The 27762-nt window shown below is 37.8% G+C and overlaps 1 protein-coding gene across 2 annotated transcripts in view; it reads right to left on the minus strand.

Moving 5' to 3' along the window:
* PLA2R1 (phospholipase A2 receptor 1) overlaps positions 1-27762 on the minus strand; it is a 144810-nt gene that overhangs the window by 9061 nt on the left and 107987 nt on the right. Inside the window, exons 21-31 of one of the 2 annotated variants that reach the window (XR_005203317.1) lie at positions 21747-21864; positions 20902-21032; positions 20073-20220; positions 16327-16565; positions 14267-14435; positions 11621-11761; positions 11003-11119; positions 9365-9541; positions 6578-6610; positions 6205-6450; positions 1536-1712 (exon numbers count right to left, since the gene is read on the minus strand). Coding sequence is in view for 1 of the 2 variants with exons in the window: in XM_017547637.2 (XP_017403126.1) it covers positions 6236-6450; positions 6578-6610; positions 9365-9541; positions 11003-11119; positions 11621-11761; positions 14267-14435; positions 16327-16565; positions 20073-20220; positions 20902-21032; positions 21747-21864 (1488 nt within the window). In the remaining variant the exon portion in view is untranslated. Of the gene's footprint in view, positions 1-272; positions 1713-6204; positions 6451-6577; positions 6611-9364; positions 9542-11002; positions 11120-11620; positions 11762-14266; positions 14436-16326; positions 16566-20072; positions 20221-20901; positions 21033-21746; positions 21865-27762 lie in introns of those variants that run through there. The other variant, XM_017547637.2, reaches the window with a different exon arrangement.

Here is a 27762-nt window from a genome sequence, read left to right on the forward strand (position 1 = left end):
AGCCGCGCGGGGCAAAGCAGCCGCGCGGGGCAAGGCTGCGGCGCTGGCCGGCGCTGGCCGGCACAGCCGCGCTGGCCGAAACAGCCGCGCTGGTGACCGTGGAGCACCTCTGCCCGGGAATTTCCTAGTCTGTGGGCAATAAAAACACGGCGTCCACTCACCCTCTGCGCTTTCACTGGGAGCTGCAATCCTGAGCTGTTCCTAAACGGCCATCTTGGATCACCTCCATTAAAATTATTTTTTAAGAAGTCTCTGTGAACATAGGCTCTATGTATTATATATTTTCTTCTATATTGAGTTGTCATTTCAATTATTGTTAGTATGCAATTGATCAGAACAAGATAAATATGGTACAGAGATTAAAATAAGATTAGTATATGTCAAACTAAAATGATAGCAAATGGATCCCTTAATGAAATGGATGTATCATAGATAAAAATTAATTAGTATTAATTAAAAATTGCTAGTATGCATCAAGGTCCAGCATCAAGTCTGTTCTCTCTTTTTTTGCACGTATACATGCTGAGAAACTCTAGTAGAGATTGCTAGTGCTAACTGTAGACAGTTATCCTCTCCTTCCTGAGCACACAAAGCAGAAGACTTCCTGGACTTCCTTTCGGTTAGGTTAGGTCATGTGACTCATTCCAGCCAATGACCTGCGAGTGGAAGTGCCACGTGTTGCTTCCTAAACCCGGGAACTTAACAGATCTCTAGTGCCATAGCAGCACTGGAAGCCCCATGTTCTGCAGGTAGGACACAGCTTGGATCTGTGAGTTACTGCTTGGAGGCAAGTGTCCTGATCATAACAGGCTTCACATGACCAAGAAATTAACTTCTTTTTTTTTTAATAATTAATATCACAGGGGTTGTTTCCACAGCATACTCTAACCTATCCTGCCTAACATATAAACCTTGTTCATATAAATAAGTAGATGAGAATAAAAGGAGGTTTGTTATAACAATATCCCTCTATTACTTGAATTCCTTTCTCCTAGGTGCCAAAAAACAGTGATTCTACATTAAAAATTACTTTTTATCATCTATCACCTAGCTGCTTGGTTATGTCCTCCTTCAGTTTTCCTTAAAGCAAAGAACTGGAAACATGCTATTTGCAAAATGATTTGTTACCCAGTCATTAGAATGATTCATGTCAATTTCCTAGAAGTAAAACTAAAAGGCTTTACTAAGACTTTTCAAATAACTGTTCATTATGCCTATTACTCTTTCACTTACAGGCACTGTGCTTTACCTGATGTACAAATGAAGGCTGGGAAAAGTAAAATATTAATTCATTATAGTTCGGTCAATACCATTTTTCTATTAAAATGTCTTTATCATATTACAAGCTTTAACCAGAACACAAGAGGAGCAGATTTAGTTCATTAAATTAATACAAAATGTTCACCATACAACTTAATTGGTAAAGTCAATCCTTGTTGTCAAACCAATGAGCCAAATAAAAAAAAAGTTCAGAAAAGTTCTGATTTCATTTTTCAGTTCAAATAAGCTTGTTAATACTCATGCTCACACCTCACATGGAAATCTAAGATAAATCAAGTCTTGGGACTTTCTTCTGGATAACATAAGATGATAGGTTCTTAGCAACATGCTCTTCACTTTGTTTTCACCAGACTTTTTCTGTAGCGTGTTCTTTGACAATAGTCAGGGAACAGATGGGATAAATCTTCCATTGAAGGTAGTTAGCACTCCAACTGTTTCAAGGTACAATACGTATTAATTCGGAATATGGACATGGGGCAAAATAACTCATTTCTAAGTCATCACTTCAACTTTAACAGAAAATTGTCCTAACACAGAGAAAGATATGAGGATCTATGTAATGAGTTTATGGTTTCTTTATTAAAAGAAGCTTCACTGACATCAATATTTTGAATATTTTTCTTTGGAGCCATGGAGGATTTTCCCATAGTAAGATCTGAAATGCAAGCCATTCCTTTTTCTTTTTAAAAGTAGAGAAAGGCATTTGTGTAAAAAGAGGTGGGAAAGAAGAACCAGGAGTGCTCTCAGGTAAACCAGTTTTAAGAAAAAAATATACATGAAGATTCTGGGAATTAAGTTTCTTAAAATACACATGCTCCTGTATTCCTTATCTTGGGGAATCAGCCCAGACACAACCTAAGAAGTAATGAGGGTTGGTGAAGAGAAAGACATTAAGAGAAAAAAGTAAGAGTGCATAAAGGTGGGCTCCCAGGGGGCCGACGCAAGTAGGAGGATGGGAAGGCCCCGAGCGCTGGAGACCTACACTGTTTATTGAGTGTTTAAACAAAGAAGCATGTGCTCAGGGATGTGAGGGGTGAAAAGGAAGTGAAGCAACAAGCAGATGATCTATAGCTGTGGTGGCTTGGCATTTCCTTGGGAGGTATAGAGCATGCTCTACTTTAGATACACTGAGTAAACAGTTAGAGGAAAAGGCTGCAGCTACAGCCAGCAAGTCTGCTCTAATTCTGTTGCTTCAAAGAGGTCTTCCTTGCTTTGAGCACGGAGCATGGTCTTCCAGTAACTCCCATCCTGTGCCAGATAAGCAGACTATGTGTCAGCCTTTCTCTCAACACCTTAGGCATGTGTCCCCAGTTTGAAGACTGTTCACTTAGAGGATATATTTCAACAGCCTGTGGAAGCTCCATAAAGTTGGGTCTCAAGTTAACAACCTCTTGTCAGCCACAGATCGGAGGCCCATGGAGGACTCCAGGCCTTAGGAGACAGACGGCTGGCTATTTAGGAGGAGCATGGACCCATGAATGACTGAATAGAGCAAAGTCCTCTCGCCAGCCTATGCAGGTGTGGGTGAGAAATAAATCTTTGCTGTGTTAAGCTACCAAGCCTGTAGGATTGTTTGGTATGGCATTTCGCCTCCTTGTACTAAAAGAGTAGCTGATGGTGGCCAATAGGATCTCACCACTGCAGGAGTGAAGTGACTGCCTTGTAGCCAAGAACTGCAGTGTCCAGATGGGAATTCAACAGGAGACACAGCCAATTCTTGAGAGATAAGACAGCACCAGGGACAGCCAGAACAAAGCCAAATCGAAGAGAACAGACTACAGATTAAAGCAACTACAGACTTCATAGCAGGTGCCAGCAGAATTCCCAGGAGTAAGGCCAGACAGCTATTCTCCGTGGACACCAGATAACATACAACCACAGTCAGTTACCACCTTCTGCCCTCAACACTACCAGGACACAAGTTCTCATATACCCAACCACCACTTCGCGAAGAGTAAAGAAACTCCAAAAGACTGAATGTTTAAATAAACATTCAGTTTAACCTTATCCTTAGTAAGGCATGGACCCTTCAAAAGAAGAAATATTTAACCTGAAAGAAGACTGTTGTGCTTATAAGAGCCCAAGACACTGTTAATTGGAAAAACCCAAGAATTTCCATTACCCGGAGTCTATAAAGATGTTCAGGTTAGTCAAAGAAAAATGGACTTCTGGAGGGGCATATTAACTATGTGTGAATTTGTGATCCTGCTACACTCTTTTGGCATAAATGTAAGGAGTCCAAGTGTAATTTTGTTACATAAATACATTATGTAGTGGTGAAGTCTGGGATTTTAGTGTAACCATCACCCAAATAGCGTATAATATACCCATTACCTGCTACTTTTTTTTCTTTTCATCTTATAGCTATAAAATCTAGTTCAGATTAAAAATACATGTGAGGCCGGGTGTGGTGGCTCACACCTGTAATCCCAGCACTTTGGGAGGCCAAGGTGGGCGGATTATGAGGTCAGGAGATAAGAGCATCCTGGCCAACATGGTGAAACCCTGTCTCTGCTAAAAATACAAAAATTAGCTGAGCGTGGTGGCATGTGCCTATAATCCCAGCTACTCGGGAGGCTGAGGCAGGAGACTCACTTGAACCAGGGAGTTGAAGGTTGCAATGAGCTGAGATCGCGCCACTGCACTTTAGCCTGGCAGCAGAGGGAGACTCTGTCTCAAAACAACAATAACAACAACACACATGTGAGAAAAAGTTTCAAAAAATGTGTATATATGAATATAGCCGAATACTTCAGTATTATTTCTGCAATTTCAGTAATAGCAAGAAGTGTGTGATCTGTCCATGTGTCCAGATTCTCTGGAGATGTTGTTCAATAAAAGCATGGAGCATTGAAAGCAATACAGTTTCATTCTGCAAAATCACTTTCCTAATGGCACATTTTGTCAAATTATTATATGTGACTGTATACCTTGACTGGAAGGCTGGTTGATTAGCAGGTTTTACCAAGTCCATTGAAGAGAACAGAACTTTAATTCCGCTCAAAAGATTGTTAAATTGGGCTTTTATATCATGTGGTGAGTTCAAGCCAATTATTCTTTTGAGTCATAAATATGCAACTGCCACATAAGATAACATCTTTTAAAAAATGAAGGCCTCATACTTTAAAAAAAATTATGGAGGTAGACTCTCCCAGTGTTTAAACACTTATAGCAGTAGGAAAGAGCAGCTTTTGGTAGCTGGATTCACTGTTGCAGGCCACAAGGATTCCATTCTTAGTGGTATGTTCTTCAAATTCGATTTCTAATGATGATGGTTTGCCTCTTAGAAATTCATTCATACTTTCTCTTGGAGCTCCCCCTTGTGACTAGTGGCCCCAGTTTTGGGGCAGTTGGTTGTAATAATTAAAATGCACACTCTTTAAGGAGGCCCTGCGAGTCCCCCAGCTTCCCTCTGTCATGGAACCTTACTTCATTTTCATAACCACTCGCTATTTTCTGCATATGCATTTCTTTACTGAGTTACTGTCAGTTTTCTCTCATTAGAAAATAAATGCCAAGAAAAGATAGACCTCACCCCAACTTTCTCACCGTAGCACCTCTGTTTCTAGAACGGTACTTTTTATGAGTCGGGGGTCTCATTCAATTGCCCAGGCTGGAGGGCAGTGGCACGACCACAGCTCACTGCAGCCTCCAACCCCTGGGCTCAGCTGATCCTCTTCCCTCAGCCTCCCAAGTAGCTGGGACTGCAGGTGCATGCCATCATGCCCAGCACACTTTTTTCTTGATAGAATTCAATAAACAGTTTTGTAATGAGTAAATTTTTGGATATTGATTATGAAGCTGTTTCCTTTATAAGAAATTAATAAAGAAAAATAAGATCTGTAATTTTTTATTTACAGACAGTATTATAATCATTATTTACCATCTATACTAATTAGACTAATATAAAAGGACATGGTTTCCATAAAATAGTTTCTTAAATAGAACACCTAAACTCATTTACATAATAGAGGTATCTAGATTACTAATTTATTTAGTACTTCTCAACAATCCTCTGTCTGGTTCTAATGAGACTATAATTCAGACCTTCAGCTCTTCTCCTTTAAATCCAAGTTACATTTTGTATCTTCCAGTTGTTAAGAGTATTATATATTATTTCATATCTTTAGTTTTTCAGAAAGTTCATGAGTTTTAACAGTAAAACTGTTAAAGTTTCAATATATTACTTTAAGCTTATCTATATGACATTTTAAAATATCCAACTAAATCATCATTTAGTAATTGAAGGTTTAAGGCCACATTTTAGCTATATGGTTGTTTATAAAAGTGTACTGCTAATGAAGGTCTTTGCCATTTAAGGAAGGTGTTTTTCTTTCTCCTTTAGCTTGAGACGTTAGACCTAATAAAAATGAATGTCATCTTAAATATCAATTGAGAGCCCAGAATCTGTGATCCTTAAGCATAGAAATTAGTATTTTCCAAACTCCTGCTATTAAAAGTGAATTCAAAAGAAACAACTAAGAATCCTCTCAGAAGCCCTTTCCTTTTCCTGTCATATATGAGATTAACTTTGTTTTTTGCTTCTTTCTGTCTTTCTTAATGCAGTGAGTGTGGGTAAATGTCTGAATAGATACCAGATTGGTTTTAAAATTCTCCCAAATTTTAGTAGAGACATATTAATGCAAAAAACTATTATTCATATTGGTTTGAGAGTTTTCAATAGGGAGTTTCTTTTAATAGTTCTTGTCTTTCTGAATAATAACCAATGCATAATTTCCCCTTTTTAAGAATGGATCACAGTTTAGGGAAATGAATAAATCAAAACCCATCTGATTTGGTTAAAATTCAAAACCAGTAATCACTTCAAGAATAATTAAAATAGTGACCCAATTCACATTCTAATGGCATCTGGGCTGTAAAGGGAAAGGCAGATGAGGCTCCTGTTTAGTCTTCTTTACTCACTCGGTGGCTGTGGCATTCTCTGACCTCATTATTATTGTTCACTCTTCTCAAGATCAGGAATGAGAATAATTTCTTCTAAATGTGCTGTACTAAAGTTGGTTGTAGGATGGTAAGGATTCCGAAATCCTGCAAGTCTTCTGAAGAAGCCACCATTCTGCTTGTATATGCAGAAGGAAAGTGCGACAATGGCCAGAATGAGTAGCAGTGTCAGTACTACTGCAAGAGGAATTATGCTGTGACTTGGCCCTGAAAAGAGATTTTTTTAAAAAAGGAAAACTTCAGTGATGATGAAGTAATATAGATACCGTCATACAGTTGGTTTCTATCTTATTTCTAAGAAAAATCAAAATGTTCTGTATAGTTTCAAACATACCTTTTTCTGGCTGCTCCTCTGCAGTGCGAATATCTAAAACCAAATACAAAAATTAAAATGAGTTTTTAAAAATTCAGCAGAAATGCCATTGCTTACAGCAGGTGTCAGCAAACTATGGCCCATGGATCAAACTGGGTCACCTGTTTTTATAAAAAATGTTTTACTGGAACTTAGCCACACTCATTCATTGATGTATTGTTATAGCTGCTTTCGTGCTACAATGGCATGTGACAGAGGCCATATGGCTCCCAAAGCCTAAAATGTTTACCAGCGGGCCCTTTACAAAAAAAGTTTGTTGAGCCTTGATTTACTGCAATTATCATTATTAGTGCTCACAAACACGCATCTTTTTTTTTTTTCAAGCCAAGAACTTTCCATTCAGTCTCAGCACTGTGCTGCAATAAATCCAGAGTAAAATATAGGCCCTGCATACAAGAACTCACAGTTTTGTTGGGATCTTATATGGAGTTTGTTCAGCAATAGTAATCTGCCTGCCTCTGTGTAAGGATTTTAAAATCAGCATCTTCTCACCTTTGTGATCTCATGTATCTTGGGGAATGAGCAACAGCTTCTCTATCCAAAAAGTTAGAGTTCCTGTTTTAAAACTTTCTACTGTAAAAACACATCTTTTAAGTAGATGTTATATCAAAATGTGAACTCTTATTTTTGATCTAGATAAAGATCCAGAGAAAGATTCAGAGAATGAACTAGAGGAAGATGAATAAATGGGCTTGTGAGTAAAAGAAGTGCCTTGATGTCTTACTGGTGCTCATTCACTCTGATAGACATGAAAAAAGAAAGAATCAACACTGTTAACAATAGCAAAACCATATTTTTAAAAAACAGACTTTTTTTTGATATGAAGTCTCATTCTGTTGCCCAGACTGGAGTTCAATGGTGCTATCTTGGCTCACTGCAACCTCTGCCCTCTGGGTTCAAGCAATTCTCTTGCCTCAGCCTCCCTAGTATCTGGGATTACAGGTGTGCACTACCATGCCCATATAATTTTTGTATTTTTAGTAGAGATGGGGTTTTGCCATGTTGGCCAGACTGGTCTCGAACTCCTGACCTCAGCTGATCTGGCTGCCTCTGCCTCCCAAGGTGCTGAGATTAAAGGAGTGAGCCACCATGTCCAGCCCAGACTTGTTCTTGTAATATAAAAAGAATACCATATAGTGTTGCACTGAACTGTTGAAAACATGTATTATTGTGTTTTTATGAAGATACTTCTTTTAAATTGATGTATATCAGATGTACAAATTTTTAGGATACAAGTGATAATTGAATACAGTCATATAATTTGTTTAGTGTACTTGGGATAACCATCACTTTAAAGATACATCTTTAAGAAAGACTGTTAAGAGTGTCCTTAGGATAGAAGCAGTGGGCAGCATGGAAGGAGCACTTAGGAAACTGGGAGTTTTCTCTGCAGTCCTTGATGTAGCCTCAGTTTGGACAGGCATTTTTTCCCATCTGCAAAATGGGGATATTTTAATTGCTCTGCTACCTTGGAAAGCTGTTGCAAAGGATGAAGCAGGTGTTATTGGCATTACAGGAAGCTTTCAAGTCCTGTAAGACAAGAGGTGTTTTTGATATTTAAAAGCTAGTGATAATTTGGGCACATTATGTATTAGGCTTAGCCATGCTTTTCACACAGAGTTGAGACTCACACTGTGGGGGTTTCAAACCTTGGTGCCCACATCTGCAGTGTTTTCTCCTTCATTCCCAGCACTGAATCAGTCACCAAGGCCAGTGATTCTGTCTTCCTATTTTTCCCTTCCTCTTTCATTCCTAGATCAATCACTAAAATTACAAATGCTTCTCTTCATATCCTCATGAGTTCTACTGCTTCATCACAGGTGTCTACAGAGCACATAGGGGGTCTGTCTCTTCCACCATGAAGTTCGGCTATTTAGCCTGGCATTCTGTGAAAGTATCCTACATTACTGTCCAATTTTATTCCCATCACCCCCTACTGTGAGCTGTTTGCACTCACTGAAACACATTCTTAGCTGCTGCCTTTTACACACTGGGCCTTTTCCTCTTCTGTTCCAACTTGTATAATTCTCCTCATCCTTTGGGATCTCAAAATCTCATGTCGGAAGCCTTCTCTAGCAGTCCAAGCCACAGCAATCTCTCCTTTATAATACTTAGGACATCTAGAAACTGTTGTAATTATTATAGACATCTTCCCACCATCAGCAATCCTCCTTAACACCCTGTCTTAAAAAACTCTTCAGTTGTTTGCAACTGACTAGAATTTTCCAGCTTAGATTTCTAAAATTTGTTTTTTTTTAATTACTAAACACTAAGTATGTTGCTCATGATTAAGTTAAAATGTGACTTTTATGACACATTATGCTTGCAACAGAGAATCACATTTCCTTGTCTTCAACAAATACACGTAAGCCTACATTACATTTCCTGAGGCCAAACATAAACCTTAAAAATTCTGAGTAGCAGTCACCTGAATGAAAGTTGCTGGTTTACATTCCTAGTTCTATTTGCTTGAGGGACATTGCTTTTTTGCTCTTTAGGTGATCAACCAGGGTGACACAAGAAAAATCATAGTCTTTAAGTTGATTTATAATGATATTTTTTCCCATATCACAGAAAAAAGGAGCTGCAATATTCTCTGAATTGTTTGGTACAGAACGCAACAATAATGTCAGAATCTATCTAAATACTCTCTAAACTTGGATTTAAAAATCTTTAAATGCTAAAGAGGTTGGTCAACATTAGTTAAGGTAGAATCAAAATGAAGAATTACTCTCTGACTTTACCTACCTGCCTCCATTTTACATATAAAGCCCTTTTTTTCTTGACACGGAGATAGCTGCCATAATCCTTCAGGGATCCTCAGGGCAACACAGTGATGGGGCTTGAAGTAGTCTGTGCCTGGCTTCCGAATGCCCCAGTTTGACTGGTCTGTAGGAGTTCCATCAAACCACTTTATGGTTTCATCTGTGGGAAAATTGCTGACTCATTATGAATTATGTGCATGGTTATCAAACGTACTAAGACTGGAATTAACCATAAAAAGCAGCCCCTGAATTTAATGAGACTCTTGAACTGATGCATTCAACTCAGTAAATACAGTCATGAACTCAATATCAAAAGGTAAGCATTAATAAAGTTGCCTGTTTATTTTAGATACAACGTTCTAATTTAGTTCATTTAGGTTGTCATGTTTCTTAATGTGACAGTTTGAATTTTGAAATATTCTATATATTTATAATCACTTTAAATAAATCATTTGATAAACAAGACTAATCAAGTAAAGAAAAATCCTTTCAAGTCCTAACATCTTTATCATTACAAAATGGCTTTCTAAAGTGATTTTTTTTTTTTGAGATGGAGTCTTGCTGTGTTACCCAGGCAGGAGTACAATGGCGTGATCTTGGCTCACTGAAACCTCCACCTCCTGAGTTCAAGGGATTCTCCTGCCTCAGCCTCCTGAGTAGCTGGGATTATGGTGCCTGCCACCATGCCCAGCTAATTTTTGTATTTTTAGTAGAGACAGGGTTTCACCATGTTGGTCAGGCTGGTCTTGAACTCCTGACCTCATGATCTGCCCGCCTTGGCCTCCCAAAGTGCTGGGATTATAGCATGAGCCACTGCACCCGGCCTCTAAAAAGATTTTACAGTGAGTTTCTTTAATAGCAAGCCAGCCATGTACCAAGAGGTTAGGGGCAGTAGGAGAGTCCGTGTCATATGTGGGCAATAAAGGGGAGTGTATTGTCTGAAAATAATTTAAAACTAACAATAAAACGAACTAAAAGTCGGTCTGCTTTTTATTATCACCATCTGCTTGAAATTCTAAATAATGTTGGTGATTAAAAATCCCTCCTTGAAAGGGTAGGCTACCCCCTAACTTGGTACACCACTGTAACAGGCTCTCCATACCAATTAAAATAATTTTCTCTGAAAGTACCTTTCAATAACCATCAATTACATAAAGAAAATAATACCATGCTTCCATTTTATTAAAAACTCTGGTTTTTATGAGTAGCAAATAAGAATCCTAACAGCACAGTTTATCATGGAAACATTTTCATAACCCTATTGTGCTTTTATAACATTTAGAAACCAGGGATATTTTCAAGTAAATATGGTTTGGGTATGCTATGGCTAAGTCTGTGAACACAAAGTTTTAGCCAAGCATCTTCCTGCTAAGGATAAAGATAAACATGTTATTGTTTGTTTGCTTTTATTTTTGGTATTCCAGGATTTTTTCAAAAGACAAAAGGGTTCAGAAAAGGGTTCCAATGTTGTTTTTGGAAGATTCCAAATGGCTTTTGGCTTCATGCTATTTTTTCACAGCAAATGTATCCAAGGAGAGTTTTCTGGCTCACAGATGCCATTATCATCAGCTTTAACAACCATGTATTTATTTATGTCCTCTCCTCTACCCAAATCACTTACTGTTACCATCAAATTGAGCATTCAACCAAACCATCTGGACAGAAGAACCAAACGCAAACAGCTCTTCTAGGAGAAATGCATTTTCAGCCTCATCCTTGATTGTTAAAAGATTAGATCCTATAAGAGAGACAAGTAGCAAAGGAATATTTGTGTTTACACGTAAATATACTTTAAAATGTGTTTCCTATACCATTATTTGCAAAGCACAGGTTTTGAAAAGTGAAAATTTCCTTGTAAATAAGAGATTTTAAATGAAAAAACTTAAAGAAAACTGCATTTTAAAAAAGATACAAGCTTGCACTTCAGAAGTTAAGGCATAGAATATTAATTTTAGGGAACATTCAAAATTCATAATGCAAATGCATGCAAAAGGAACGTTTTCTTCGGAAAGTGCAGTGTGCTGAGACATCATCTTAGGTGTCCGAATTCTATACTGGACATTGTTTCATTTAGTAGCTGTCCTCCAAACAAGCAACTTCAAATAGTATGTATTTTTTCAATAGTTTTTGTTGCTCCTAAAGTCACTAAATAATGGGATGAATAAAGAAATTCACATTGTTTACTGAAATGGCAAGTAGGAGCACATGAAAGCATTTTTACCATCACAAAAACAATTACCTTCCTTTTTGCAAAATTCATGAGCAGCCTCAAAACTCATACCATCTAGGACTGTAGAAAAACTGTAGCAATTACTTTTAAATTTTATCCAGGGAATAGATGTTTCTGAGCACAACTCTGGGTGTTCAGATGGTCTTGTTTCTGTGAAGAAAAACCAGTTATGATTTCAGAGTGGTGACTGGGTTTATTTATTGAGATAAATATTACATTACATTCTATAAAAGACCAAGATAAATAAATGTAACAAGATTTTCATGGTAATACTCTAAAAGATTGGGTTTCATGTAAATGATTATAAAACTAGAACCAGCTTATAGCATTTCTGATGGAAATAATCTTTACCTAAACATAACAAGATATGTTAATGCACAGCTTTGGAGGCTTAGTTTGGGTACTGCCTGGGTGAGGGTGGCTGTCTTTCATGTTTACAATTAGCATCCTAAAGGTTGGAACAAGTAGGGGCTATGACTCCTGGAGAGAGTGGCAGCTGACTGATGCTGGCAAGAGATTTCCAAATGTATGCGCTTCACGCAGTGCTGTGTATCACAGATTTGAAAAGTCCTTACCCACCAATAAACCTATGAAAGAAAATAAGGCATTCCATAAAGCATCATAACACAGCATAACATAAAATAAATGAGGGAACTCCAGGGGGACTTTATTTCAGAGAGCAAGTGTGAGAGTCAGACACATCCATGCTGCGATCCCGGCTCCACCACTTACTAGCTGTGTGGCCATGGGGATGTTACCTTGCACTTGGTTTCTTTAGCTATAAAAGAGAGTTAGCAACAAAAACTTTAAAAATAATTTTTTTAATTAAAAAACTTTTTTTAACAGACAAAGTCTCGCTCTGTTACCTAGGCAGAAGTGCAGTGGCACAATCACAGCTCACTGCAGCCTCAAACTCCTGGGGTCTAGTGATCCTCTAGCCTCAGCCTCCCAAGTAGCTAGGACTACAGGCACACACCACGAAGCCCAGATAACTGAAAAATTATTATTATTATTATTATTATTATTATTTGGTAGAGAAGGGGTCTCACTGTATTAACCAAGCTGGTCTCAAACTCCTGGCCTAAAGAGGTCCTCCTGCTTCTGCCTCCCAAAGTGCTGGGATTACTGGTACGAGCCACACGGCCACCTTCCTTACAAGTTGAGAAGTTTAAATGAGTTAGAGCCTCACAAAGCATTCAATAAATGCATTGTTATTGAAAGGTCATGATTCCAAGAAAAGGCAAGTGCTAAAAAAAAAAAAAAAAAAGGAAAAACGGGAAGGACTGCTTTTATGGTGTTTCAGAAGCAAAATTAGCTTTTCCAAGATATAGGTGGCTATCATTTACATTTAATCCTGAATTGTTTTGATCTAATGATATATAATTTGTATGTTATTTGATACAGTACCCAGAATGTAAGTAAATACATGTGCTTTTACTAAATGAGATATTTAAAAGGAGGCCAGCTTGTGTTAGGGAATTCCATGCAGGAAACTTGATTTCTACTCTTGGTACTGGTGATGGACAGCTGTGAGATATTCAGGAAGTTATTTAATGCTCTGAGTTTACATTTCATGTTTAATCAAGGGGTAGACCAGGTGAACTTTAAGTGTAAATGAGATATTATATAAAGTGCAGAGCCAGATATCTAGTAAATATCCAAACAATATCATCGTCGTCGTCATCATCATCATCATCATCATCATCGTGGCTCTGGAATCCTATCAGTCATTGACTTAAACATGCATCCTCAAAGTCCTCCACACATGCTTGAAGCCCATGTTTCTCGTCTAATTTCCCACCCCTCCTTTACACCTAACCTGCATTCAGGCAAATCCCAACATCAGCTTTGCTTTACACAAGCCCAGTCCTGTCTTCCTTCCACATTTTCATCCGGCTTTTCTCAGAATGCCTTTCCATGTCCCATTATTACCCATCTACACCCACCCATTTATCTACTTGTATTTCCTTTCCTCCCTCCCTCCCTCCCTTTCTCCCTTCTTTCATCCTTCCTTTTTCTTTTTTCTTTCTTTCTTTCTCTCTTTCTTTCTTTCTTCTCTCTCTCTCTTTCTTTTCTTTCTTTTTTCCTTCTTCCTTTCTTTCTCTCTCTCTGTCTTTCTTTCAACAGAGTTTCACTCTTGTGGCCCAGGCTGGGTTGCAATGGCATTGACCACAACCTCTGCCTCATGGGTTCAAGAGATTCTTCTGCCTCAGCCTCCCAAATAGCTGGGATTACAGGCATGTGCCACCACACCCGGCTATTTTTATATTTTTAGTAGAGATGCGGTTTCTCCATGTTGATCAGGCTGGTCTCAAACTCCCAACCTCAAGTGGTCCACCCATCTCAGCCTCCCAAAGTGCTGGGATTATAGGCATGAGCCACCATTTATCAAGGCCCATCTGCACTGCTGTGTCCTTCAAGAAGCCTTTCTACCTTTCTCCAAATGGATATGATACATTCTTTTTCTTTTCTTTTTCTTTTTCTTTCTTACATCATTTGTAGTTCTACTTTTCTTTATATCACCACCCAGACCAGAGGCTTCTTGAAGACAGAGACTTCTTACTATACTCATCCTCATAACCCTTGCTTAGCACAGTGCCTTGCATACAGTAGTTACATAGAGTGTATTTTTGAGTTGAGTAGAATTGAACCTACCAGGGACCACATGACAAACGGCACCTTGCAGAAATGATTCACAGGCTGTTCTATGCCAGCGTCCATTGGTGTCGGCAAAAACACAGTCACCAAGGAAGGATGACTCCTCGTCTTTCCAAAAAGTGAAAGAGGATTTCGTGCCATCAGACCAGTCAAAATTAAGACCATTCTGTGGAGGAAAACTGAGTCATCATTTCTTTGCCACAACTGCTGGCAGCATCACCCAATGTTATCTGAGCATACTACAATTCCCACATTGATTTATATTTCCACACCCCATTTTAAAGAGGGTCTAGGACCTCTGTGAATACAGCTTGACAAACAGGAATACCTGTCACAAATGAGATCTTTTTTTGATTTTTAGGAATTCTTGGCTCCCTATCACTATGATTTTCTAGTGAGCAATCAGAGTGGAATTGGACCAGTACTTTGTCTTTTACACTGAAATAAATTTCAGATTAAGCAAATTCTCAAACATAAAATTGACAACATAAATGTGTTAAAGAAAACTTGGTTAAGTTTTTTTGTACTGTTGGTGTGGAGAAAACCTTTCTAAGTCATAGAAAATCCAGAGACCATACAGCAAAATTGACTACATAAAGTTAAAACATTCTGTACTACATGAGGCAATAAGTAATTGTGAAATAATTATTTTTTACCTCTCCCACTGGCAAGGATTACAATTTTGATAATACTTGGTGTTGGCAAAGATGTGAAAAAACTAGACATTTTCACATGCTGTTGTTGGCATATAAATTGGTGCAAACTCTTGGAGGGCAATTTGGTAGTACTTGTCAAAATTTAAAGTGTACTCAGCAATTTTACTTCTAAGAATTTATCGGCCACGTGCAGTGGCTCATGCCTGTAATCCCAACACTCTGGGGGGCCGAGGCAGATGAATCATGAAGTCAAGAGATTGAGACTATCCTGGCCAACATGGTGAAACCCTGTCACTACTAAAAGTAAAAAATTAGCTGGGCATGATGGTGCCTGCCTGTATTCTCAGCTCCTGGGGAGGCTGAGCAGGAGAATCTCTTGAACTGGGGAGGTGGAGGATGCAGTGAGCTGAGATTGGGCCACTGCACTACAGCCTGGGCAACAGAGTGAGACATTGTCTCAAAGAAAGAAAAGAAAAGAAAAAAGAATGTATCCTACTGGCACAGATATATTTGTTGTGCATTGTTTATAACTGAAAACCTAAGAAGAACCCAAATGTCTATTCACAGGAGTATGGTTTAATAAGTTGTGGTATATCCTTACATGCTGAGTTCTAAAGAATGCATGAGATTTTTATATACTGACATGTGAAGTTGTAAAAGATATATTAAATAAAAAAGCAAGTTTAAAGACAGCATGTATAATAGGATCTCATTTGCGCTTGAAAAACAATATACATATTCTTCCATTACATGAGTATATTTGTGTATATGGAACACATATATGTGTACATGGAAAATTTCTAGATAGCACACAAGACAGTATTCACAATTACTAATATTAGGGAGTAGAACTAGGGCTCAGGATAGAGTTTACTTTTCACTACTTTGAGTGTATAATATTTTTATTTAAAAAATGAAAATAACATATTCTCTAAACCGCATCCCTAGAGGAAAATAAAACCTAAAGTGTTTAATTATAAGGGGTACTCAACTAATTAATAATCACATTCCTAGACAAGAAACATGATTCATTATTTTTCTTGGGGATTTCTTAACTGCCGCAAATTCCTAAATGCAGTGCTTGAGTTTCGGATGTGTTCCACTGCACATGCAAGGCAGTATTGGGGCACTTGGAAATTTTCAGAGAACCAATGAAGGGTATTAACTTCCAGACATTAGGCAAGTGTATGTTTACCCTAAAGAGGTGTTCACTCTTATTTTGTAGGCATAGGCTGCTCATAAGGTTGGTCAAATAATCACAAAAACCAATTATTTAAGCATTATGTTTACTATTATTTTAGGGGTTTGTTTTTCAGTGCTACTTTCAGTGGCTACATCATGGAGGAGGAAGATGCTAAAGTTAATTATGCAAGGATATTTCAAGGGCGTTAGGATACCTACATCTGCGGAGAACAGTCCAATCCAGTGGGAATATCCCAGCCGGTTGAGGACAACAGTGAGGAAGGACTGGTGATACTGGTCTGTGATGCTGACCAGCTGTGCTCCGTGCATCATGCAGGTTTTTATTGCTGCATACCAAGTCATATTTGCATGAATTATTTTGTAAGTTCTGTTTCCATATTCTAAGGTATTAGGGATTGGATACATGTCAGATGTGTTTACACTGTGTCCAGAAGTATCTAGAACAAGAACAGCAACAAAAGTCATTTGTAGCATCTGGATGAGAAAGGAGGAGGCAAAGCTTAGCATGGATCCTTGTCACTATGACCCAGGTTGATCAGACAGCTTTCTTCTGGAATTGGCTATTTCAAAATGAGGACACTATCTGAAAATGTAGGTGATGCTAAAAAATGAGAAGACTTAGGAAATTTAATGAATCATTTTTCAAAAACATAAACATAGATTGAACCATTTCTAGAAGATTTCTCATTTTTGACCATTCCTTATCAAATTGACTACTTTTTGGTGAACTGATGATGATCTTTGTAGGTGGATTTCACTCCACTAACTATGCTTGGCCTAATCCACTGCTTTGGCAGAACTTAATGCTTTTAAATAGTAGAGAGGCACATGTTATGTAGTCATATGCTGCATTGCAAACCTAATATTACAGGTGTATATTATCAGGTAAAATACTTGATTACACTTTTGAGACTGATGGTCACTATTATGTTTAATGTTTGCATGTATACTTCTAAAAATAATTTAAAAAATAAAGGTAATAAATTCTTAGAAATGCACACTGTTCTTATAAACAGTTACTATTAACATGTCACCTGTAAGAGCCAAGGTTTGCAAATTAAAAGGCAAGGTTTGTTCACATGTGATCATTGGTGGTTGAGAGTTCATGAGAGGCTGTGACCATGTGAAAACCAAGCCTGTGTTTTACAAACAGGTGTTTCCTCTCTGATATGTGCATTTGCCTTTCTGTTCTGTATTATGTTATGTACTAGAATAGACTTAAGGTTTAGAAACTCTAACAGACAAAAAACAAAGTAAGAGTTTTTATACCTTCTGATCCAAAGTGACTTGAACTTCTGTGTACTACATTTGGTTTTACTACATTTGGTGTTGGAAGGAAGCATGTGAGGTATGGGCAGGTCACAAGACCTAGGACTTAATCCTATTCCTGGCCCTAACTGGTAAAGGGTCCTTGGGAAGATTAACCTTTCTTAACCTCGAACTTATGGTCTACAAAAGATGATTAGGGTCTCCCTTGGAGGGGTGTGAATAGAGCTGAATGAGATATCCACACAGGGCACACACTATTGCATGGAGATGCAGAGGCATCCTATGAATGTTGCTTCTTGCTCCACTCTCTTCCTCTGGTCATAGTCCCCCAGTAAAAATGGCAAAGCAGGAGACACCTTTATCTGAAGCTGTTACCTCAATATAGCAGCCGTACATATGGTAAAACAAAGTAAAATAAATCTACTTAATTTCTATAAATGGTGATGGAACCCACTTTTATCATATTTTTACTCTTTGCTAGAAGTCTGTGCCCAGCCTATGTGCCCAGTGTAATGGTTGTTTATACAAAATCAAAATAATATCAAAGTAGCTATTTTAAAATGCTAACAATTCATAAAATTAAATGAAATTCTTTGTATATGTTACCAAATGCCAATTTGACTGTTTTTTCCCCAGAGTTATGTATCTGTATTTTTACATACATGAATTTCTCCATATGTAATTGATTTCATTAAATTTCAAAACAAGTTATTTTGAGCAGCATGGTTTTGCCACCCATTGCCCTGAAAAAGAAAGATCTCTTGGAAACCCAGTTCTAAACTGCGGAGTCTTGCTTTGCCCTTGTGTCCCTTCTCATTCAGCGTTCTTAATTTTTTGGCAGATAAAAGACTGTGGGCTCAAGCCCAATGTAAGCACATATTTATCTGGCAAACAGAGAAGAGGAGCAGAACTTGAATATTTATTGTTGGCTACAATAATTAGTGTGATTGAACAATAATTTTTGGAAATAATAAAAAAACTCTATCATTTGTTAAATATATGCTAGAAGTCTGCTAAGTGTTATATATACATAGAGTGTGTGAGATGGTTATCACCACATTTTGCAGCTACAGAAATCATGATCATAGAAGATAAGTAACTTGACTGAAGCTTATCTACAGAGGAGGGTGGGAACCCATGTGTGGTGGGCACTCCAGTGCCTATGCTCTCAATCACCACTATTCTGTACTATCTCCAAAGGAAAATTCACACTGTCAGTCCCAAAAATACCAAAGAGAAAAAGTGATCAGAGGCAAATTTCAAGAACAAATCAACATCAAGGTAGTGGAATAGAATCATTGTGCTTAACTGAGATATCTTGAGTGTGTTATTTTTGTTTTATTTTGTTTTCCCAGAGAGAGAGAGCCTCACTCTGTAGTCCAGGCTGGAGTGCGGTGGTGTGTTCTCCATTCACCGCAACCTCTGCCTCCCAGGTTCAAGCCATTCTCATGCTTGAGCCTCCCGAGTAGCTGGGACTACAGATGTCTGCCACCACACCCAGCTGCATTTTTGTATTTTAGTAGAGATGGGGTTTCAACATGTTGCTCTGGCTGGTCTCGAACGCCTGAGCTCAGTCAATCCATCCACCTTGGCCCCCCAAAGTGCTAGGATTACAGGTGTGAGCATTGCACCCACAAGGGTTACTTATGTTTTTAAGTCTCAAGTTTCTTATCTGTAAAATGGAAGACTTTTATCTACTTCATAGAAGTGTTTTGAGGATTTTATGGCATATTGTGCATACACTCAAGGCACAGCGTTTGGTACATTATAAACGTGTAGGTACCTGGCATGCTCATATTATTTCTTTCCTTACAAGGCTCTGCTCTTCCCATGCTACTCTTGCTATTACATATCTAGTATCTTCTTTCAGTTCTTGAACGCTATAATGTTTAAGTGGTAACTGAGAACCAGAAATGGAGCTTCCCTGGCACTGCTTTTTTGAGGATGGGTTGATAGTAACATTAGAGAGTTTACATGTATGCCATAAGAAGTAAAATTCATATTCCAAGTAAGCATATATATTTGCTAGGCTGCCCAGAGTTCCACACAGCTCTAGATACCAACTATGACTTTCTCAGGTGGTATGGACAGGGATACCCAGCACTCAGTAAAAACATGAGCTGCTGTTTTTATTTACACTACTTAAGGTCAGTTATAGTGCATTCACACTGCTCATTGATGCTGTTGGTTATTTTGTAATAGTGTGGCTTTGGTATTTCACACCAGAAACCATTTGGGGGTTCTGCCCATCAGATCTAGAAACCTGCTGCATGCCACATTTGGCCACAGAGACCATTTTAGGGTTCCAGAAAAGGAGTAAGTATGAGTTGCTTTATTTCCCTAATTCTTTCCTAACATTTTTTCTCAGTGACCTTTAAAAATTAGCTGAACAGATACATACTCCCAGAAAGAAGCAGTAAAGCCATTTAATATGACTAAGATAGATACATAAATTTGGTCATCGTTCAAGTGGCCTCGGCAGTCCTTATAATCCCACTAAAGGGCATAAGCCTAGGGTAGGGGAGATTAAATAACTAAACTTACATAAAGCCAAAGAATAAGTGCCTGACACTGTTAGCTGTGAAACTGTTAGCTACACAGCTGTGTAGAACCAACAATGGAAGAGAAGGATGGACTTTGGAAGTGAAAGGAATAAAAAACCAAGTATATCTTACCTTGCATTTTTTCACATACAAATCCATAGCCTTCCTTTCTACAGTCTTCAAAATACCATTTTCCAGTGAAATGAAAATTAGGATTACTTGACAGCAAGGCACAGAGAGGAATGTGTTTTTGAACTTCAGTGGTATTGTGACTTGGAATCTTTAAAATAATACATGTTATCAAGAGTATAATAAAATATAGCATTTTTAAAACATTAAAATTTTTATTATGAACATTATTTTTAAAATTAAGATAATTATTCCTTTATTTGCATTTAATAAACATATTCACAAATTATTTCATAGCCTACAAAAGAAACAATTATTGTGATGAGTAAAGTAATTATATTTTTATATAAATTATATATAAAAAATTATATATAAAAAAATTATATAAAATTGACCAGGCTCAGTGGCTCATGCCTGTAATCCCACCACTCTGGGAGGCCAAGGTGGGTGGTTCACCTCAGGTCAGGAGTTTAGGACCAGCCTGATCAATATGGCAAAACCCTGGCTCTACTAAAAATACAAAAAACGAGCCAGGTGTGGTGCTGGGCACCTGTAATCCCAACTACTCAGGGGGCTGACACAGGAGAATCACTTGAACCTGGGAGGCTGAGGTTGCAGTGAGCCAAGATCACGCCATTGCAGTCTAGCCTTGGTGACAGAGTAAAACTCTGTCTTAAAAAAAATTATATAAAATTACATTAAAAATTAATATATAAATAAACTAATATAAATTTATATCTACAAAATATAGGAAGTAAAAAGCTTTAGTAAACAATTCTTGAATAACGTATCTTGCCAAAGTGATCTCTAAAAAATAAATATTAAAACTTACATTTATTATATCAAATGGAGACCAGTTAGAATATACCACAGGCTTTCCATTTAGCCATTTTTCATAATCATCATTTTGTAAACCTATCCACACACTAGTGGTCTGGCCAAAAAGATTCATCGTAATGAAAGCTGAAAAACAGGAATACATTATCTAATTTAATACTGTAGAAAGCATTTGAGTAATCACTGAATCCTATTTATAGCTCTGATTATATTTAAATGCCAGCAAAACATAATTATGAATCATTTGTAGGGATTTGCTACTTTATCCTTGTTAAGGTAATGCGGTTTCTTTCACTTTTGTTTTAGTTTAAATTGACAGAAATTAGCTGGATAACTTGAGATTTCATCATATCATTAGCAAATCAATTTCCAGTGTTCCTTAATTACCTTTCTAAATAAAAAGAGGATTTATCTACTGTATTTGAACTAAAGTATAAAATTGTTTAAATATCAAATAAAAGCATGTAGGTAAATGTAAAGGAATCTAAAAATCACATTACCATGGTAATTACCTGTAATTACCATGCAATTACATGTAGACTATACATTAGATTCTTTTAGCTGTTTTGAAATATAGGCCAGAAATATGTCCTTAATTCTTCCCACTGTTACTGGTGACAGAAAGGCTCCAAAACCCAGCAGTTTATAAGCAATGCAGCACACTAACTTTTACAGATGTCATGAAATAAAACCTATGGGTCAAACTGAAAATTCACATATCATCTGCAATACAGTATTTTAAATGTTGATTTGGGAATGTTAGTATTGGTGGGGGGATATTTTAATAAATACTTGAATAAAAATGATTATCTTGGCCTGGTTGGACCTTGAGTACTCTACCTTGCTCTACTTCACTTTCGATGGCAACCAGGGTCCCCCCTTCTTCAGCACAGAAATGTTGAGCATGCATCCAGTTCTTCCAACTGCTTGGGTCTTTTGGGATATTCAGCAAAAGGCACTATCAACAAATGTCAAAACAAAAGGTTCATTTCCGTATTTTTCTAAGTGAATTAAAACTTTCCCAAAGACACTGAATATCAGCTTTGAAAATTCTTTATAATTTTCTTGGGCAGAAGGAACTCATTTTTCTTTCAACTACTCCAAAGATGTTACAATAAAACAAAGAGGAGCAGCTTTCAGGGTGACTTAGTGACTTGCCTGCATTTGCAGGAACAGAAGCAGGGATGTGTTTTGTCATGTGAAATGTCAGAACAGTGTCTTCGATATAATGAAAAGTAGTATTATTCCTAAAAAGGAGCCACCCTGATTGCAAAGTTTACACTGGCACATTTAATCTAAAAAAACATTCTGGGGGTGGCAATAAAAAGCTTATTTCAATTTTATTTATAAACGTACTTCTTTAAGTGAGAGAGAAATACCGGGGAATTAAAGCACATCAGGTATTTAAATTCACTAAATACTTGAGTCAGCCATTTGGTCAGTAAGTCCATAAGGAAGAGTCAGAGAAGAAAAATAAATGATCCCAGTGGGAGAGAAAGTAAGGATATGACCAAGGAAACCTGGAAAGAAGTAGAAATGAAGGGGAAAGTTGGCCATCAATGTTAAAGGGAACACAAAAAAAGTTGTGGAATTTGGCAATATAAGTTGAGTGTTATGCAGGAGAGAATCATGTCTGTATCAGGGCAGAGGTTTCTTTCTTATGGGATGGGATGACAAATGGAATGATATATACTCTGCAGGACAGGCAGGATTGAAGATAAGTTTGTTTGTTTTTCCCTGAAAGTTCAATGGAATTTAAGCATGTTTTTAAGACTAGATGGAGTTAGATGAGAGGAAAAGATAGAAGAGAAAGGTTATAATGGATCAGACAAAATTCCAGAGAGATCAGGAGAGACTTTATGCAAAGAATATTTCATCTGGAATTTGCTGGGGATTCTTCTCCCATATCAATTCTGTCATCAATGAACACAGACAACCCTAGTCATGGATAGGTCAAATCCTGAGATCTTGCCACTGAGAAAAACCCAACTACAGGATAATTCTCGGTTAGCAGGGAAATCTACACCCGAACAAGCATCCTTTACTATCTTATTTTGGAATGATATCTGATATAGTTTGGATGTTTGTCCTCTCCAAATCTCATGTTGAAATGTGATTCCCAGTATTGAAGGTGAGGCCTGGTGGGAGGTGATTGGATCATGGGGGCAGATCCCTCGTGAATGGCTTAGGGCCATCCTCTAGGTGATAAATGAGTTCTCAGTTCACATGAGATCTGATTGTTTAAAAGTCTGGAACCACTCCGCACCTTACCCTCTTGTTCCTCCTCTTGCTATGTGACATGCTGGTTCCCCATCACCTTCCATCGTGATTGTAAGCTCCCTGAAGCCCTCACTAGGAGCAGGTGCAGGCACCATGCTTCTCATACAGCCTGTGAACTGTGAGCCAGAATAAATCTCTTTTCTTTATCAGTTACCCAGTCTCAGGTATTCCTTTATAGAGATACAAGGCTGGTCTAATATAATACCTTTCCCTATCATCCTTTAATTTCCAAATTTGTCAGTTCCCCACCCATTCCCTACCATATATACCCCTTAAAAGCAGAGAGACTGTCTTATTCCTTTTTGAACATCACACCAGAGAAGGTCCCTAGCAAACATTTATTAAGCAAAATGAAAGCTAACAGCCCCTAAATGGTTGTCAAATGACATTGTCAAGCATTTCAAATTTAGCTCAGTGTTCTCTAACAGGACGATTTAGCCCCTAAGAGTATATTTTGATAATGTCTGCAGGTATTTTTGGTTATTACAATTGGGGAGGGGGTTGCTATTGGCAACTAGTGGGTAGAGACCAAGGATGCTGCTAACCATTTGCAAAGCAAAGGTCAGGTCAGTCTTCCAAAAGCAAGAATTATCCAGCCCCAATCGTCAATAGTGCAAGGTAATTCTTTTTAAAAATAAATCCTGATCATGTCACTCGTTAGTTTAAACCCTTCAGGAATTTTCCAGTGCTCTTAGGATAAAAACCAGAAACCCTGAACTAGCTTGAAGTTGAGTTGCCAACTAAGAGAGAAAATACATTTTCAATTCTTCTGGTCCTTTTTGTCTTGTTTGCTTCACAAAGAAACTGAATTGGCTTTCAAGGAGTTAAATTTTATAACAACTATCCTTTTATCTATTTCCTTTTATTTTGGCCCTTTCCTCTAATTACAAATTCTAAAGAGTGGCACATATTAATTATTGGGAAGCCTTATCATTTAATGTGAATTCACCTTGTGTGCAGATAGTTACACTAATGAACCATTCATAAATACCAATGAACTTCATTGGTTCAGTTAGTTCAATAAATCTCTCCAGAAAAACACCCCCTTCTGCTTCCTCTATGTTTGCCTCAGCCAGGATTTACTAGCTTGACTACAGAAGTGTGGCCTCCCATTACCACGACTTCATTGTTTCTAAAAATCTAACATATTTCCTAACACACTCCGAAATGGTGTCATTAATAATTAAGGCAAAGCAGCAAGATGAAGTACAGCATCCTTAATTTAAAATTGTTTACTTACTAATTTGCAAAATGTGATCAAGTTTAATGTATTTCTGATTATTACTGTGAATTAAGGGGGTCTACTATATTCTAAATGGGTTTTTCAATATAAAATTCTTTTTTTGTCTCAAAATCATTTCTAGCTCAATATTTGAAAATGAAATTCATGTTCCCTCCAAACTTGGTCTTTTCCCAGTGTTCCTACTCACATTGAATGGCATGGTCAGCATGCATTTATACACATATAATAAGCCTGAAGCCTCAGAGGCATCCTCACCCTCTTACTCCATCATCCCAACAGCCCTACCATTTGGATATCTCATTTCCCAAAAAGCCCCCTTACCCATCCCCCATTCCCAGTGCCTCATGATCTCTGCCACCACCATCTTAGCCAAGCTTCTAATCTCTTGCCTGCACTGCAGCAATAGCTTCCCAAGTGTCCTTACCTTTCTCATCCTTGCCCTTCTCCCATATATCCTTGGCACTACATCTAGAATAATGCTTTTTAAAATTTGGTTCTGGCCACATCCTTCTTTAGTTTTGAACTCATCAAGCGTTTCCCATTGCTCTTGGATAAAGGCCAGAACTCCAACATGATATCACCCTTTCCTACTTCTTTTGCTTCGCCTTCTACCCCTCTGGTTCTCTATGCTTCCTTTAGCTTCTTAACTATCATACTCTCCTCTTGCTGCAGGACCTTAGCACATGAGGCTCTCCCTATTTTTAATGTTCCCTGTCTTTCAGACTACTTCAGTCAGGTCCTCCAGCTATACACTTTTCTAGAACCACATAACTTTCCTTCATCACATAAACCACAGTTTTAAATTATACAGCCATTTTCCTGATGGATTTACTAATGTTTGTTTTCCCTCTAGTGTGTAAGCACCGAAAGAGAGGGGGCTGTGTCTGTTTTTCCTCACTACTGAATTCCCAACATCAAATGAATGAATGAATAATGTGCTCAAATTTGAATAAATTCCCAAAACAGGTAAGAGTATTTTTAAGGAAAAACTTTGTTATGCACAAAAATCAAATATTGACTAATCCCAAACTCAATGGTGCAAAGCAGCCATTACCACTCAATCCAGGTCTTGAATAAAGAAGCACACACACACTTAGAATTTTTTCCTCCCACAGGTCTGCTGGGACAAGTATCTTAGATCCTGGGTTAACCCCTGGTCAAACATCTTTTACACTGTCAAACACAGAGAACACTATTTAGAAAAGATGCTTAATTTCTGTGTATCTCAGTTTTTTAAATTCTAAAAGGTGGTTGATTTGTCAACAAAGTGGGATTTTTTTTTTCTCAGAAATAACCAATAAAAATTAGTCCTAGGGAATTCACAAACAAGAAGCAAAGTTTAATGGGTCATAATATATTGGAACTCATGTCAGAATTGTAAAGTATAGTTCCATCATTGTCATCTCCCAGTTTTCCTTCTAAAGCTTTATTTGTTAATAGGGAAAAACTATCCCACGCCTGTCAGCTATCGGTTCTCCTATTAGCAGTTTTTCTAATCATTTGATAAACCCATTTGTTTCAAGGTGTAGATGACAGATGAGGCAATCTCAGAAATATTTTCATTTTAAAAATAAAGGAAAGTGTTGGGACAAGGGAGAGAAGCTCCAGTGGTGGAATTTTAGGCATTAATGTGCAGGGGAAGGCACTGTGGTTAGGGAGACATGCATGGTGACTTTGACACTGTGCCAGGTGAATTGCCACCTACTTAAGAAGCCTGCCGTGATCATATCCTTTGCAATCAAATTCTCCAAATGCCTTAAAGAAAGAGTTGTGGAACTATGACTGTTGGATTGCTGGGCAAATATTGGCTACACATTAGAATAACTGAGGGAGCTTTTAAAAAATACAGATGCCTGGATCCCATGCAGATCAGCTAAATAAGAATCTTCAGGACGTCTCCTGCATCTTGATGTTTTAAAAAAGCTCACCTGCTGATTCTAAATATTTGACCAGGGCTGAAAACTACTGATCTAGCTGTTAGTTATCAATAAATATTTTTTATAACTCTGAGCTATGTGAAGGTGTTTTAATCATGCTCCAGGGCTAGCTTCAGAAGGCGTCCCCATTCTCATGCATATATTTACGCCCCTCTCTATTCCTTTATTGGGAAGCATTCACTTGTTTTTTTGCCCTGAGTCTGCTCCACCATCACTGCCACCATGTCCATGCATATACGTACACACTCTCTACGTGTGCACAGGAGGACATGTGGGATAGAGTTGAGATGTGTGGGTAAAAATCGGGTTTGGGGGAAGGATTATAGCAAAAGCCTGAACAAGAAACAATTATTCTGGGTTTCTAAGAATTTTTTCTCAAATGTCAAGGATTTGGTTCCTCATTCATTTCCTTAAAATATCCTCTTTTACACATGAAAGGAGGCATGAGTTAGTAACTAGAACAACTGTGTTCATGCTTTGGTTTGTTCACTTTCTGTACCAAAAATGTGATTTGGAGATGAGCGAGGCATTCCTTTATGCTTGTTCTGTAGAGACCACACCAGATACACTTGTTCTAATAGTTATCACATACTGGAGTGAATTCAAAATGGATCAACAACCTAATATAAGCACTAAAACCATAAAGCTCTTAGACAAACACACAGGGGCAAATCGTCATGACCTTGGATTTGGCAGTGAATTCTTCAGTATGATACCAAAAGCACAAGTGACAAAACAAAAATAGATAATTGGGCTTCATCAAAATTAAAAACTTCTGTGCATCAAAGAAAGTTAAAAGACAACCTACAGAATGAAGGAAAATATTTATAAATCACATATTGGATAGGGGTTTAATATTTAGAATATATAAGGAATTCCTATAACTCAACAATAAAAAGGCAAATGATCCAATTTAAAAATGGACAAAGGACTTTAATAGACATTTTTCTAAAGAAGATAAACAAATGGTTAACAAGCACATGAAAGGATGCTCAGCCTCATCAGATAATAGAGAAATGCCAATCAAAATCACAATGAAATAACACCTGATGTGCTCTAGGATGGCTATAATGGCCAAGGTTGGCAAGAATGTGGAGAAACTGAAACCCTCACACACAGCTAGCAGGATTATAAAATGGTTTGGTCACTGTAGAAGAACTTTTGTCAATTCCTCAAAAGGCTTTTTTTTTCCCCATTTATTTATTTTATTGCATTTTAGGTTTTGGGGTACACGTGAAGAACATGCAAAATTGTTGCACAGGTACACACGTGGCAGTGTGATTTCCTGCCTTCCTCCCCATCACCTACATCTGGCATTTCTCCCCTTGCTATCTCTCCCCAGCTCCCCACTCCCCACCGTCCCTCCCCTATTTCCCCCCAACTGACCCCAGTGTGT

This window comes from Cebus imitator, unplaced genomic scaffold, assembly GCF_001604975.1.
Source record: "Cebus imitator isolate Cc_AM_T3 unplaced genomic scaffold, Cebus_imitator-1.0 Scaffold10, whole genome shotgun sequence".
NCBI lineage: Eukaryota > Metazoa > Chordata > Mammalia > Primates > Cebidae > Cebus > Cebus imitator.